The sequence below is a fragment of the Conger conger genome, chromosome 17 (genome assembly GCF_963514075.1).
Source record: "Conger conger chromosome 17, fConCon1.1, whole genome shotgun sequence".
In the NCBI taxonomy this organism is placed as follows: domain Eukaryota; kingdom Metazoa; phylum Chordata; class Actinopteri; order Anguilliformes; family Congridae; genus Conger; species Conger conger.
Genome location: NC_083776.1, coordinates 6,346,396 through 6,362,877, shown reverse-complemented (window position 1 = coordinate 6,362,877; position 16,482 = coordinate 6,346,396). Strand labels below are relative to the sequence as shown.

The 16,482-nt window shown below is 48.5% G+C and overlaps 1 protein-coding gene across 2 annotated transcripts in view; it reads left to right on the top strand.

Moving 5' to 3' along the window:
- pibf1 (progesterone immunomodulatory binding factor 1) overlaps positions 1 to 16,482 on the top strand; it is a 33,158-nt gene that overhangs the window by 3,157 nt on the left and 13,519 nt on the right. For both annotated transcript variants that reach the window (XM_061227231.1, XM_061227232.1), the window contains 9 exons: positions 491 to 624; positions 911 to 1,019; positions 1,409 to 1,590; positions 2,415 to 2,540; positions 2,956 to 3,054; positions 11,375 to 11,540; positions 12,313 to 12,463; positions 13,553 to 13,643; positions 14,464 to 14,566. In XM_061227231.1, coding sequence (XP_061083215.1) covers positions 491 to 624; positions 911 to 1,019; positions 1,409 to 1,590; positions 2,415 to 2,540; positions 2,956 to 3,054; positions 11,375 to 11,540; positions 12,313 to 12,463; positions 13,553 to 13,643; positions 14,464 to 14,566 — 1,161 coding nt within the window. The remainder of the gene's footprint in view (positions 1 to 490; positions 625 to 910; positions 1,020 to 1,408; positions 1,591 to 2,414; positions 2,541 to 2,955; positions 3,055 to 11,374; positions 11,541 to 12,312; positions 12,464 to 13,552; positions 13,644 to 14,463; positions 14,567 to 16,482) is intronic.

Below are 16,482 nucleotides of genomic sequence, written 5' to 3'. Positions count from 1 at the left end.
AATACTGGTGTATGTGTGCGTGAGAGAGAGAGTGTGTGAGTGTGTGAGTGTGTGAGTGTGTGAGTGTGTGTGTGTGTGTGTGTGTGTGTGTGTGTGTGTGAGAGAGTGAGTGAGTGAGTGAGTGAGTGAGTGTGTCAGGGTCATGTGTGTGTGCGTGAGTGTGTGTGTAGAAAAGTATTTGAATCCAAAACGATGACATACTTCACCCAGGTCTGTGGTGTGTATATATATGTATACGTACAAATGCACACACACCACATGAAACAGTATTTTTAAATGTGCGACATAATACCCCTTAAAGCCACAACGTTATATTTATCACGATGAGCCATAATACTTGAAAAAAATGAATCAGAATTTCCAGTCAAGAGATGACTAAATGAATAAATAGCTGTTATTCTGGTGCCGTTCGAGGGCGGCTGTATGGAGAGTTTTGGCAGCTCAGTGTTGGTTATAGTCGTGTAGAGTTTTGGTTGTGTCCGGTCTGCAGAGCTATGAGGAGGAGCGGAGGCTGCGCTCTGAGCTGGAGATCCGGAGCCAGCGTCTCACCCTGGAGCTGGCCGACACCAAGCAGCTCATCCAGGAGGGGGACTACAAGAGGGAGAACTACGGCAAAGTCAAACGGTGAGAGACCGCCTGTCTGCGCGGCACCATGGGATAGCTCCTCCTGTAGGACGATACGTTGGGCAGTCTCCTTCTGTAGACAGCAGAAAAACGGCTTTTCTGCAGCCCTGATTTTGCACAGAACACTTGAGTGGGCAGGTTATTTTTAGTATTCTGAAAGAAGCCAATTCACTTTTTATTTATTTTTTTATTATCTGCTTTGTCTCTGTAGAAGTGGTTTGTGAGTCGCACGGCATTGTGGGATTGTGGTGGTTTTAATTGTGCCGTTGTCTCCTCCTTGCTGAAGGGAGCGAGACGCCTTTGAGCAGGAAGCGGGGGACCTGAGGAGGAGACTGGAGGTTCTGGATGTCGAACACAGCGCTCAGACCAAGGAGAGAAATGACCTGAACAAAGAGGTAAACTCAGCTCATCCTCTTCACCCACAGTGTACTTCCTGCAAACCTTACAGCACGCTCTTAACTTATTTTACACTTTTTATGCAGAGTAAGAGCATATAATGAGCCAATGGCTAACCACTGCTCTCCCCTCCTCCCTCTCACTCACTTTCTCTCCCTCTCTTCCTTTCCTTCCCTCCTTCTCCCCCTCCCCCTTGTTCCCTCTTTCTCCCTCTCCCTCTCCCTCTCTCCCTCCCCCTCCCCCTCTCTCCCCCTCTCTCTCTCTCCCCCTCTATCCCTTTCTCTCCCTCTCTCTCTCTCTCTCTCCCCCCCTATCCCTCTCCCTCTCTCTCTACCTCTCTCTCCTCTCTCCTCTCTCCTCTCTCCCCTCTCCCCCTCCCCCCCCTCAGGTGTGCACGCTGCAGCAGTCAGTGACCCTGCTGCAGAAGGATAAGGAGTACCTGAGCAGGCAGAACATGGAGCTGAGCGTGCGCTGTGCCCATGAGGAGGACCGGCTGGAGCGCCTGCAGGCTCAGCTGGAGGACAGCAAGAGGGCCCGGGAGGACGCCTACGACAAATACGTGGCCTCCAGGTACGCTGGGGGGCGCAGAGGAGGAGAGAGAGGGGTGGAGGAGAGAGAGGGGTGGAGGAGAGAGAGGGAGGGGAGGAGAGAGAGGGGGAGGGGTGGAGAAGAGAGAGAGGGGGGTGGAGAAGAGAGAGGGGGGTGGAGGAGAGAGAGAGGGGTGTGGAGGAGAGGGGGGTGGAGGAGGGAGAGAGAGGGAGGGGGGGTGGGGGAGAGAGAGGGAGGGGGGGTGGAGGAGAGAGAGAGAGGGGTGTGGAGGAGAGAGAGAGAGAGGGGTGTGGAGGAGAGAGGGGGTGTGGAGGAGAGAGGGGGGGTGGAGGAGAGAGGGGCGGTGGAGGAGGAGAGAGGGGGGATGGAGGAGGAGGGGGGGGTGGAGGAGGAGAGAGGGGGGGTGGAGGAGAGGGGGGGGGGTGGAGGAGAGAGGGGGGGATGGAGAAGAGGGGGCAGTGTGAGGAGGAGGGGAGGAGAGGCTAAAGCCACTCATGGTCAGGGAAAGGGTCACTTTTTCCTCAGTTTAGTCATTTCTTCATAACCGCAGAAACACGTCTTGAAGTACATATTCCAAACAAGGTATTAAATTGCAATACTGTATTTTCACACTGATATTTTTTTACACCCACAAGATATGAGATTTTACGGTATCGTTCACCATCGGGCATGAAAAACACAGCTTCACCATCTGTCTCTCGATGGGCTGCTCTCGCGAATGCATCTTATATGTAGGCATCACTTTGAACAGATCGATAAATGTCATTCATAATAATGTAATTGTATATATGTCTGTATGAATGCATGGATTGTATAGACAGCACACTTTCTCTTTTTTTAACCAGAGATCATTATAAGACTGAATATGAAAATAAACTGCGGGATGAACTGGAGCAGATTCGCATGAAAACGGGTCACGAAATCGAGAGTCTTCAGAGAACGTCGAAAGAGATGTACGAACGGGAAAACAGGTAAGAATGTCGCTCTGGATAAGAGCGTCTGCCAAATGCCAATAATGTAATGTAATGTAATGTAATGTAATGAAGGCTTAAGAAGTTTAATTATTGGCCCAAAGTCAAACATTTTTACCCACTATTTTATTTAAAAAAAATGAAGAATCTTTAGCATTTAAAAAATTGACATAAAAGAGTTGCTTCCAAATTAGTGTATAGCTTACTGAACAAGGTTTGTGCAAAGTTGTCAACATTGAATATAATGTAATGAACCGAATCAAATCAAACTCAGTGGGCAGTCGTAGTAATTGTCCACTAGGGGCGCACTAGGGTTTTGCACCAGCTGAGGATGTTCACGCAACAGATGAATGAAGTGGAAAGGTAATGTAGAGTAAGGAGCTGAATCGTATTTAATGTGTGTGATTATGAGCAGAAACCTGCGGGAAGCGAAGGACAACGCCTTTGTGGAGAAGGACAGAGCCACCACAGCTGAGAGGGAGGCCACGGAGAAGTACGACCAGCTGCTCGATCAGTGAGTCCGCGCGAGTTTCCCACTTCACATTCACCTGCTGCACCTGCAGCCTGAGAGATTTAAAAAGAATAACCGCACAGTCTTTACTAGCCTCCACTAGTGCTGTCCATGATGGAGTTTCTGTGGTTATACCCACAGGCCTGCAAATAAGAGGGTGTGTGTGTGTGCGCGTGTGCCTGTGTGTGTCTGCGCCTGTGTGTGTGTGCGTGCACCTGAATGTGTGTGTATATGCCTGTGTGTGCACGCATGTGCGTGTGTTTTTATTTTTAAGTTAAACAACACCCGTGGCCCGAATAGAAGTTAGCTTAGTACCCCCTGGAGGTCAGGGGTGGCACTGCAGGTTTGCTCTGTGAGGCATGAACTGGAGTGTAGCTGTTGATGCAATGCATGTAGTGGCCTGAAGGTGGTGCTCTTTCACAGCAGAATTGGGTACTGCTGCCTTTTCTGTGTGAGATGCTTTTACACTGCAAACACCTGTCACATATTCATACAGCTATGTGTGTGTGAACATTTCAGCTAATAGGTCTACACATATATATATATATACATACACAGACATTCCTACTTGCCAATGTTATATGTTCAGACAGATCCATCTGTGTGAACATACGTCATAAAGCTGTGAACATCTTAAGCTTGACCTCTTGAGACTACAGTGAAATAAATTGTTTGAATTTAGGGCTTCAGTCCATTTTTGATGATCCACTTACAAACGTGAAATCTCATTTGGACACGGAAAGAGTGGCGCTTGCATTTGAGACGGGAATTCACAGGTCGGTGACAGTGGCATATGTGTGAACCAGCGAGTGCTTCGTGATGCTAAGCATTCACACACGGATGTGTTTCTGCGTTAATATGTGACATGAAATGGAGTCGTAGTACTTAAATCACAGTGGCTCACATTCTCGCCTGCTGCAGGTAAAAAGAAAAACACAAATTGTACAGTCTGCCATTAGTTTTTTTTGTTTTTTTTAAAGAAAAACGCTTTTACTGGGTGGGGTTAACGGATTACATTTTGGACAGCGGCTGATCGGAAAACCTGCACGATATGACACATGACTGACAGAGAGACCGGCAACTTGTGCTGCAGTTTGTGAGACCTTCATCAAAACGTGTCTCCTGTTGTTGCTGAAACACTCCCAAGTGCCCTCATGGTTTGCATAGTGTGACATACTAACATTTTGCATGCAACATTTATTCTAGCGTTTAATAAACATTTAATACTTATGTCACGGAGGAAAAAGACTGAGCACTGTAGCCAAATCAGTTGTACGCATCTGTTCATGTAACTTTAAAAAGTGAAAAATAGATCCTCCTGCATGCAGACTGGGTTTCTGCTGTCATCACATCGTGTGATTACATATCTGTGAGTGAACTCTGCTCTGTGCAGTTATCCCCAACACCACCCAGCCCTCTCTCCAGGTGCAGTGGCCCTGGTACAGTACAGGTGGAGGTATTGGTACAGATGGAGGTGGTGGTATTGGTACAGTACAGGTGGAGGTATTGGTAAAGGTGGAGGTGGTGGTATTGGTACAGTACAGGTGGAGGTATTGGTACAGTACAGGTGGAGGTGGTGGTATTGGTACAGTACAGGTGGTGGTATTGGTACAGTACAGGTGGAGGTATTGGTACAGTACAGGTGGTGGTATTGGTGCAGTACAGGTGGAGGTATTGGTACAGTACAGGTGGAGGTATTGGTACAGGTGGAGGTGGTGGTGGTGGTATTGGTACAGTACAGGTGGTTGTATTGGTACAGTGCAGGTGGTGGTATTGGTACAGTACAGGTGGTGGTATTGGTACAGTGCAGGTGGAGGTGTGGGTGATTATTCCAAATCTGATTGAAGAAATTACTGTGGACACAGTGAATCACTGTAGGGCCCAGTAGATCATCGTAGGGCCCAGTGAATCACTGTAGGGCACAGTGGATCACTGTAGCTGCTGTGTTGCTTTTTTAGGATTATCCAGATGTAATCTACTGACACAACCTTTATACATGTAGTGCTACAGTGTTATTTGATCTCAATCTAAAGTCTCGCATGCAAATAATTTTTATTACTAACTTTAATTTCAAATGTATATTTATGATTGTTCTGATTATATCATATTTCTTGGTGGTATTCTGTGTGTATTTACACAAAGGGAGTTCATAGAGTACTGAGAACGTCAGTCCTGGCGTGAGTGAAAATGATTTTACTCATTTTTCAGTTGTCACAACACGAGAGCACTAGTAAAACCGGATTTTGTTGAGTAACTTGCAGCATATTAACGCAAACTACACCGCCATGTCACTCTCTGTGGGAGTGAACGTGTCTGGGTGGTTTCATATCGGGGAAAGTATGTGTCATTTTGAAGAACTGAATTGTTCTGTGGGCAGTCATTGGTCCCATTGCGTGAGAACGTACGCAGAATCACATCTTTTGTAGGTGTACGATCCTGATTATTAAAATGTACAGTGCTGACAGTGGTGGAAAAAACCTGTTAATCACCTGTGACACATACAGCGCTGTGCAATATTAAATAATCAAAATGTATTTATTAAATAATTTGGTCTTAGATTTTCTTATCTCTTTGTGTTCTGCACGAGTGTGTCAGTAGAAAAGAGAATTTGATATTTGCAAACATTAATTTTCCTCAAAATGTAACGTTACATTGAAAGGTTTGCATTTTGTTAAATAAAGCAAACATATTAAGTAACAGACCACTTTTCAGATAGAGGCTTGATCGAGGCTGTCTGGGATTACCTGGAGAGTCAGAAGTAAGTGAGACAGCCAAAGTCAGCAGAGGAACAATCTACCAGCTGATTTTCTTATAAAACTGCAGGATGATCAAAACAAATACCGATTTGATTTAGTTTAACTGTTCACTGGTCTTTGTAGAACATTGTTTGATATTTAGAACTGTTGATTTCATTATTTTTGAAAGGCTCTTTTCATTACTGAATTTCTCTTTACATGTGCGTAGGACTTTTGGACAGTACTGTATGTCATATCTATACTGCTGAGATATCGTGTACAACATTTTTTTTTAAAGTCACTTTTTCAAAATGAAGATTTATTAAAAAACAAGGTCGCGAGCCATCCTGCTGAGTGTCTTAAGGACAACTTTCAATTCCCGCACGTAAATCGAGTGAGTGTAGTTAATTTATGTAGTTAATGGGAACACGTATACTTATTTTGAGCGACTGCCTGTCTTTTAAGGGAAGGTTGACACGCAACTTTGAATGTTCGCTGGATTCCCCAGGGCGAGTTGAAATGCCTGCCGCTATCAAACGTGAAATATGAGTTTTAATGTGTATGTAATTGAGCCCTGACTCCACGCCAGTTACATTCAGTTCTGCGGGTCACATGACGCTTCGCCGTGGCTTTTGTGTTCAGAAACGGCGGAGCAGCTCTTCTGGCAGCTTCGGTTAAACAGCCGTGAGAAGGTTTTCGCGCACGGCGTTTGAAAACGTTTGACGGCTCGGTAGAGTTCGGTGGTGGCTCGTGTCATTCCTGCAAGGATTCGTTCATGCGATGCCACATTTCTGAGATTCCCTTGTGCTTAATCATCATAAAGCACTGGTCACGCTTATGATTTTAATTATCCATCCAATCGTCTGTGCGTAGAAGGGCACATTCATTGACTGGTTTGCTTATTTATTTTTAGGATATGAGATATTAGAAAGGGTTTGCTTCACGTGTGGAGGCTTGTAGCTTCATTTAAATGGAGCTCCAACGTAGTACTTATGATATTAATTTTTAATATTCGCAAATGTCATTTTTTATTATGCAACATAATTGAATTAGCTCTTTAGTGAATTGAAATGCATTGTAAAACATATCTGAGCATGGATACAGTGTCTGTATTAAGCTCCATACCGTCTAATATACTGAGGGGTGAGGTGATAGTGGTGACCTGTACTCTCTGAAGCATAACCGGCATATTAAACACCAGCTTGTGCTGAGTGAACCAAATTCACCTACTCTCACACACTGTAAGTGAACCTAATTCACCTACTCTCACACACTGTAAGTGAACCAAATTCACCTGCTGTCACACACTTAATTAAGTTCACTCACAGTATGTGTATTAAGTTCACTCACAGTATGTGTATTAAGTTCACTCACAGTATGTGAATTAAGTTCACTCACAGTATGTGAATTAGGTTCACTTATAGCAGGTGAATTAGGTTCACTTAGTGTGTGAGAGTAGGTGAAAGTGAACCTAATTCACCTACTCTCACACACTAAGTGAACCTAATTCACCTACTCTCACACACTAAGTGAACCTAATTCACCTACTCTCACACACTAAGTGAACCTAATTCACCTACTCTCACACACTAAGTGAACCTAATTCACCTACTCTCACACACTAAGTGAACCTAATTCACCTACTCTCACACACTAAGTGAACCTAATTCACCTACTCTCACACACTAAGTGAACCTAATTCACCTACTCTCACACACTAAGTGAGCCTAATTCACCTACTCTCACACACTGTAAGTGAACCTAATTCACCTGCTATAAGTGAACCTAATTCACCTACTCTCACACACTAAGTGAACCTAATTCACCTACTCTCACACACTAAGTGAACCTAATTCACCTACTCTCACACACTAAGTGAACCTAATTCACCTACTCTCACACACTAAGTGAACCTAATTCACCTACTCTCACACACTAAGTGAGCCTAATTCACCTACTCTCACACACTGTAAGTGAACCTAATTCACCTGCTATAAGTGAACCTAATTCACCTACTCTCACACACTAAGTGAACCTAATTCACCTACTCTCACATACTATGAGTGAACCTAATTCACCTACTGTCACCTACTCTGAGTGCACCTGATCATACAGTCGTACAGTTAGCCATACCCTGTTGCTCCTCCGTGTTGCTGCTCCGTGCCGCTGCTCCGCATTGCTGCTCCATGTTGCCGCTCCTTGTTGTTGCTCTGCGTTGATGCTCCACGTTGCCGCTCCGTGTTGATGCTCCATGTTGATGCTCCGTGTTGCCGCTCTGTGTTGCGTGTTGCCACTCCGTGTTGCATGTTGCTGCTCCGTGTTGCATGTTGCCGCTCCGTGTTGCCGCTCCGTGTTGCGTGTTGCCACTCCGTGTTGCCGCTCCGTGTTGCGTGTTGCCGCTCCGTGTTGCGTGTTGCCGCTCCGTGTTGCGTGTTGCCGCTCCGTGTTGCGTGTTGCTGCTCTGTGTTGTGTGTTGCCGCTCCGTGTTGCGTGTTGCCGCTCCGTGTTGCCGCTGCGTGTTGCCGCTCCGTGTTGCCGCTCCGTGTTGCGTGTTGCCGCTCCGTGTTGCGTGTTGCCGCTCCGTGTTGCGTGTTGCTGCTCCGTGTTGCCGCTCCGTGTTGCGTGTTGCTGCTCCGTGTTGCCGCTCCGTGTTGCGTGTTGCCGCTCTGTGTTGCGTGTTGTCGCTCCGTGTTGCGTGTTGCCGCTCTGTGTTGCGTGTTGCCGCTCTGTGTTGCGTGTTGCCGCTCTGTGTTGCGTGTTGCCGCTCCGTGTTGCCGCTCCGTGTTGCGTGGTTCTGCTCCGTGTTGCCGCTCTGTGTTGCGTGTTGCCGCTCCGTGTTGCGTGTTGCCGCTCCGTGTTTTGCCGCTCCGTGTTGCCGCTCTGTGTTGCCGCTCCATGTTGCCGCTCCGTGTTGCTGCTCCGTGTTGCTTGTTGCCACTCCGTGTTGCTGCTGCGTGTTGCCGCTCCGTGTTGCTGTTGCGTGTTGCCGCTCCATGTTGCCACTCCGTGTTGCGTGTTGCCGGTCCGTGTTGCCGGTCCGTGTTGCCGCTCTGTGATCCTGCGGTCGTGCTGATGAAGTCCAGGCCGGGTCGCAGCACAGAGCCAGCAGCTGTTTCCGGCGGGCCTTCCAGTTCCTCCCCCGTCCCAGCCTGTGCTGCCAGTCAATATGGAAACCATCACACCCTGCCACAGCTAAACAAATTTCTCACATTTCGCTGTGCGTACTCATAAAGTAATCGTGCAATTTCTGTCCCTCGTATGTTTTTAATAGTGTCCGTGTTATTCTGCATGTGGCTGCATGCTTTAGCCTGCGGTTCCACGGGCTAAGAGAACACAGCTGTTGGCATCACTGTTATTGTGTGGTTCATTACCCATGATGCTCTGCCTTATGGTCACCAGTGCAGCTCAACCTGCTGCCCAGGAAACGCTCTGCAGTCTCCAAATTTCACTGAGCAGTCGGTGCAAACCTGGGAAGGAGAATTAAAGGGTGAATCGGGGGAGTGCATCAGGAGTGCATCAGGAGTGCATCAGGAGAGGAACGGGGGTGTGTGTGTGTGTGTGTGTGTGTAAGCAGTAGTATGTATAAACATACATTTACGGATATGGATGGTGTTAACCTGCTGACTCACTGGCATTAAACTTATTTCAAACTACTGTGTGTTAGCTCAAGATGGTCCGAACGCCGCCGTATCAGCATGCCCGGTTCGTAGTCGCTCGTTAACGACCGGCTAACTTGGTCTTGGGAACAAGGTGAGATTACGTTAGCTGCAAACGGAAAAGAAATTGCGAGTTAGCTTTTGCTGCATTCGTTTTGCATGTGGCTGCCGTTTGTAGGCCGGCGACCCCATGAACGTGTATAAACACAGGGTTCAGGCGAGGGGAACATGTAAAGCACGAGTCTGCTGTGTTGTTCTCCGATGCGAATGTTTTGTGCGTGTGTAATTCAGGCATAGGTTTTAATGCATTATGATGCTCGTTTAATGGAATGTGCCCAGCTTGGTTGGCTGGTGTGCTCTCAGATCACAGGTGTCTGCGTGGCTGAGGTATGCATGTATATCATCTCCCTGTGAGTGTCATTACTGCAGCCTTTCTATTATCCCGCTCTGAACTTTGTGTTCCCTGAACACTGCTGGTGCCAACAACCTGTGTGTGTCACTGTCTGAAATTCTATATTATTATTTTTTTGTCTGTCGAGTATGTTTGTCTCCGGTTGTTTTCAACTGTATCAAAGTTGAAAGTCCCTCAAGGTTCAAATGTTTTAAGACAGAAAAAATGTTAAGTTGGATTAAAGAGCATTATTCTGTTCTCAATCAATATTTTGTATACACATTTCAGTGGTACCATAGGGCTGTAATTTAGGTCAGTTATTCTGGTAAACCAACAGAAAGGTGGTCCCAAAACAACCGTTTTACAATCCACATATACGTTTAAGCACATTTTCAAAATCATTTTTTCTTTCATTTTGGTTTCATATTACATAACATTAATGGCATTTGGCTGATGCTCTTATCCAGAGCGACGTACAGTTGATTAGCCTAAGCAGGAGACAATCCTCCCCTGGAGCAATGCAGGGTTAAGGGCCTTGCTCAAGGGCCCAACGGCTGTGCTGATCTTATTGTGGCCGCACCGGGGATCGAACCACCGACCTTGTACCTTAACCACTACGCCACAGGCCGCCCTGTATGCAAACGTCGAGAGTGAAATTCCAGCTGTAGTTAAGGAGTCCACAGTGAACATTTGAGTGTAATCATCTTTGGGGCCTTTGTTATTATCGTTTAAATAAATGCTGCGTTTGAATAATTTTCGTTTAAATGTAATGAACCAGGAGAAAGAGGCGTGTCCTTGCCCCATGAGAAATGGCCAAAGAGGACAGGGGGGGTAATGAGAAGGATCCAGTGTGAGGCGGCAGTATTAAATTGCTCCATCCCTGTCCGAATGCCTTATTTGCCCATGTCAGAGAGGAGGGCTGCCCTGTGGCTGTGCGCACATGCCAGACATTCCTGCAGATCCGCGCTGCAGTTGTTGAGCGTGCTCCGGGGTTTTATGCCGGGGAGAGAGATTGCTCGCATTCACATACGGCCCAGATTGGGAGCCAGGAATGACAGATGCTCCCTGCAGCTCAGATATTCCCAGGTTTAAGGAATCGCCTACTCGGCTCTATTTCGGGAAAACAAAGGGGGAAAAAAAAAAAGGTTTGATGCCGTCACGGCTAAAGTCGAAGTTAGAGTTTAGGATTTGATCATCGCTGGTTAAAATTAACAAGGACGTAATCCGAGAATTAAGGGAGAACAACGTTTCTAGCCATAAACCGCACTAAGCAGTAGTTTGGCTGGGTTGACCGAATGGGCCGGAGTCAAGGTACACAATACAGCAAATGATCAATCCATTTATCAATCATTATGAATATTTAATATATTAAGGAGCTCAGCTCATAACAGCCTTTAAATTGCCTGAGATTAACCCCCTTCCCGGTTTAGCTCATTTTTTCTACTCTTTGTTTGAAATGATTGTTGTTTTGTTCTGGTGCCGGTACGTAAGAGGCGATGGTACTGTGAGCTGAGCTGAGCGGTTCTGCCGTGTCTTCCCAGGTTCAGACGGCTCCAGCTCGGCACCGACAGCAGGGTGGCGGAGTTGCTCAATCAAGTGAAACTGAGAAGCTTTGAAGTGGAGCGCGCTCAGATGGTGCAAGAGGAAACGTCCAGGAGCCTCAGCCAGTGCCAGATCGAGTGCGAGAAGCTCCAGAGAAAGCTGGAGGCAAGTCGCTTGTTTTGGAAACGGCATTTCCTGTGAAGTCAAACTGAAAACGAGCATCAAGTCAACAAGCAAGTTGTTCGTTCAGTTCCTGCTATTTTATTTTTGCTGCAAAAGAATTCAAGTGTGTGTGTGTGTGTGTGTGTGTGTGTGTGCACTTGTGTGCACATGCGTGCATGTCTGTGTGTGCGCGTGTGTGCACTTGTGTGTGTGCAATTGTGTGTGTGCACTTGTGCATGCGTGTGTGTGTGCGTGTCCTATCTCAGTTCAGCATATGAACATAAGATACAGACTTATGTTCATTTTTGTGCAGATTTGGAGGATCCTGGTCTTCATATTTTTTCCCCCCGTTCATCACAGCTGTATCCCCTGTCTGCAGACGCGTTCATGAGTTTAAATCTGTTTTGGTGAACCCCATGAGGAGATCCTTTCCCGCGGACAGTGACGCGACTATGTCTGACTCCGTAAAAAGAAAACGGTATCTTTGTTTGAAACGCATATGCATGTACCTGTAAGGACCGGTGTGAAAGGGAAGCCTTCGCATCATTCTGTCTATGAAACCTCAAGGATGTCAAGCCAAGACGGAACATAAAAATGTCGCGGCCCTCAAAATCAGGTGTATTTATAGTTTGAAGGCGGTGATTGTCGTGTGCAAAGTTGCGTGTGATTTATTTATTTTTGTTTGTTTTAGTCAGGGATACGGGCGAAAGAGCGCGCTGCAGAAACGGTCGGCCCGTTTTTTAAAGTTTCGCGCCTCGGCGCTTTCGCCCGACAGGTCCTGACGAAGGAGTTCTACGGCCTCCAGACGTCCTCGGAGAAGAGGATCACGGCGCTGCAGGCGGAGAGCTCGGAGCGCCACGCCCGTCTCCAGACCTACGAGCAGCTGGAGCGGGAGCTGGACGACGTCACCGTGCAGGCGGCCGAGGGTACGCCCCCCCCGCGTCACGGAAACCTGTTAGTCATCGGCCCGATGCTATCGCTGTCCCGTCTCATTCACAGCCCAACTGTACCTCTCCCCGACAGGGCTCTGACTCAGAGGCTCTGCCTGGGGGCACGGCGCTTTTTTTGCGGGGGTTGGGTGGGATGCTTAGCCCCCATGGGCCCCCTTCGAACACTAATTCAGGGGTCCTCACTCCTGGCCCTGGAGAGCCGCAGGGTGTGCTGGGGTCCTCACTCCTGGTCCTGGAGAGCCGCAGGGTGTGCTGGGGTCCTCGCCCCTGGTCCTGGAGACCTGCAGGGTGTGCTGGGGTCCTCACTCCTGGTCCTGGAGAGCCGCAGGGTGTGCTGGGGTCCTCACTCCTGGTCCTGGAGAGCCGCAGGGTGTGCTGTGGTCCTCACTCCTGGTCCTGGAGAGCCGCAGGGTGTGCTGGGGTCCTCACTCCTGGTCCTGGAGAGCCGCAGGGTGTGCTGGGGTCCTCACTCCTGGTCCTGGCGAGCCGCAGGGTGTGCTGGGGTCCTCACTCCTGGTCCTGGAGAGCCACAGGGTGTGCTGGGGTCCTCACTCCTGGTCCTGGAGAGCCGCAGGGTGTGCTGGGGTCCTCACTCCTGGCCCTGGAGAGCCACAGAATGGGCTGGCTTTTGTTGTTACTCTGCACTTTATCAATTCACACTTTCAGTTCCCAAGCCCAATATGACGTGGTTCCACCCAAATCACATGGGGTTTTGGCTTTGGTTGAGAAAATGGTTTTGGTATGGTTTTAATAGGGGCTCAAAACAATAGTTTAGCAGCCATTTAGATGGGTTGAAAAGGTAAAAGGTTGAGAGTGCACTATGGAACTCTTGGGTTAAAGGTTAAAGCCGTTAATGGTCACTTGCCTCTCCTCTCCAGGACCAGGAGAGAGGACCACCGCACTACTGTAATCATAATCATCACATACAGTGACGTGTAGTTGTTTAGAGACTGCATGACATGTCCCTGTAGATGTCACTCACCTGATTGGTTATTGGTAAACTATGGTTGTTCACTCTTCATTGACCTATGTGTGTAACGTTTTGTTGAATATATGTGCACACAGTGGAGAATGAAGAGGAGGCGGAAAGAGTTCTTTTCGCGTACGGTTACGGAGCCAACGTGCCGACCACAGCCAAAAGACGTCTAAAGCAAAGGTAGGACTTCGTCTCGACCAGACCTGGGTTCAAATAGTATTTGTTTGGATTGAAAGACTAAGCTTGCCTGGTGTATTGGAACAAATTAAATGATCCCAAAACTGTACCCCACCCCTCTGCACCTCATGCACCAGGCAAGATCAATAGAGCACAGAAGAGTATTTGAATCCAAAACAAATACTATTTGAACCCAAGTCTGGTCCCAACCGACAGAAACTAAAGCTGCTACAGAAACCGTTTATTGCCTTGCCGTGATGTCATGACTGCTTGGCAAAACCCTGACAAGGCTTTTGTGATTGTGTGTGTGTGTGTGTCCACGTGTGTGTGCGTGCGTATGTGTGTTTGTGCGCGCGTGCGTGTTTTTGTGTATGCGTGTGTGTGTGCGTGTGTGTGCGTGCGTGCGTGCGTTTGTGTGTGTGCGTGCGTGTGTGTGTGTGTGTGTTTTTGTGTATGCGTGTGTGTGTGTGTGTGTGTGTGCATGTGTGTGTGTGTGTTTTTGTGTATGTGTGTGTGTGTGTGCGTGTGTGCGTGCGTGTGTGTGTGTGTGTGTGTTTTTGTGTATGTGTGTGTGTGTGTGTGTGTGTGTGCGTGCGTGTGTGTGTGTGTGCGTGTGTGTGTGCGTGTGTGTTTTTGTGTATGTGTGTGTGTGTGTGTGTGTGTGTGCGTGCGTGTGTGTGTGTGTGCGTGTGTGTGTGCGTGTGTGTTTTTGTGTATGTGTGTGTGTGTGTGTGTGTGTGTGTGTGTGCGTGCGTGTGTGTGTGTGCGTGTGTGTGTGTGTGTGTGTTTTTGTGTATGTGTGTGTGTGTGTGCGTGTGTACAGCGTTCACCTTGCTCGGAGGATCCTGCAGCTGGAGAAGCAGAACACCCTGTTGAGCAGAGACCTGGAGAGACAGACGGCCCACTGCGGACAGATCTCTGAGGAGGTGAGTCCCCCCCTCTGCAGGAGGATAGATCTCTGAGGAGGTGAGTCCCGCCCCACCGCAGGAGGATAGATCTCTGAGGAGGACAGATCTCTGAGGAGGTGAGTCCCCCCCTCTGCAGGAGGACAGATCTCTGAGGAGGACAGATCTCTGAGGAGGTGAGTCCCCTCCTCTGCAGGAGGACAGATCTCTGAGGAGGTGAGTCCCCCCCTCTGCAGGAGGACAGATCTCTGAGGAGGACAGATCTCTGAGGAGGTGAGTCCCGCCCCTCTGCAGGAGGACAGATCTCTGAGGAGGACAGATCTCTGAGGAGGTGAGTCCCGCCCCTCTGCAGGAGGACAGATCTCTGAGGAGGTGAGTCCCCCCCGCCCCTCTGCAGGAGGACAGAACTCTGAGGAGGTGAGTCCCCCCCGCCCTGCCGCAGGAGGACAGCTCTCTGAGGAGGTGAGTCCCCCCCCGCCCTGCCGCAGGATGTTATGTGTCATCGGAGGACAGATCTGAGCACGTTCGCACACGCTCCGTATCCCGCAGATCAGCTCCTACCCAAACCAGAGAGGGGACAGGTGCGGCCTGTTTTTGAATAATGTGCTGTGATAATCCACTGTTATTACGCTCACTGTTACCGGTGAGGTCATGTGGTGATTATGGCGACGGGGGGGGGGGGGGGGGGGGCATTGCTTTCTCTGTGCATGATTACTCATTACTCTGCTACACCACAGGGCTAAAGTGGCGTGCTGGGGAGGGAAGCCATAATTAGGTGTTAAAACAACTTTAAAAAGCAAGCCTCAGTTGGAATTGTGTTTTTTTTTTTTTTTTTTTTTTTTTCTGTTAAGATTGCTCACAATGAACAGGCATGTTCTTGCAGTCTAATACCGCACACGGCTCAGTCACGTGTGAACATGCATGTGTATGCCACTGCGTGTGTGTGTGTGTGTGTGTGTGGGGGGGGGGGGACATGAAAGGGAAGTCTGCTGGACCAATGGGACTGATGGGACTGGTTGACTCCCCAGAACAAACACCCTCCTAGGTCCTTGGGTTTGACTGAACTGATGGCTCTCTGCGAAAGCAGGATGAACTCGTGTTTTCTTTTCTTCTCCAGCTGAAACTCTCTCTTTGAGATGCCTGTCACTTTAACCGGCCACGTGAGTGTCTCGTACAAACGCGCTGAACTGCAGGGACCCGCCCTGGCTTTGTGTTGGCCTGATCCAGCGGTGCTTTGTGCTAAATGTCCGCAAATGACAAATGGACAAGCCCTGCTTCAAATGCACCTCAACTAGGCTGGGCTTTAGCGGTGTTTTTGTGGTTCCCCACACACAAACTCCTGTGGGCTTTTTGGCCGTTTATTTGTTCAGTAAATGAGTATTGTCTTTCTTTGGCTCACCTGGGCACGTTTGATTTGCATGTGAGGCCTGCGACCTGCAGATCTGAAGGGAAGATCATCCACATGACGACTGCTTTTCTGTAGATTGCTAAAGAGCACAAACTGGTTCTGTAGCTACCTTTTGATGGACGGATTAAAGGATGGTTTGTATGCGTGTCATGATTTGATGGACGGACAGATGAAGTCATGTCTTGTATGGGTGTTCTGCCCGGGTTTGCAAACGCACGTGGTGAGCGCTCTGGCACAAAATGGCCGCTGTTGCATCACCCAGGTGGGTGCTGCACATTGGCGGTGGTTGAGGTGAGTTTCCCCCTCATCACTAAGTGCTTTTCTGGACACTCAAAGCACTATGTAAATGAAATGATCCGTCCATCGGTCTGTCTGAATGTGCGCAGCGGCTGTGTGTTTTCGGGGAGTGCCTGCGTGTTAAACTCTGTACCCAGGCCTGAGGCCTCCCAGGCCTTAGGCCTCTCAGGCTGAGGCTATGCCAGCTGGTCCTGTCACACCGAGGCCCTTTCTGCCCGTCCGCAGCTCTGAC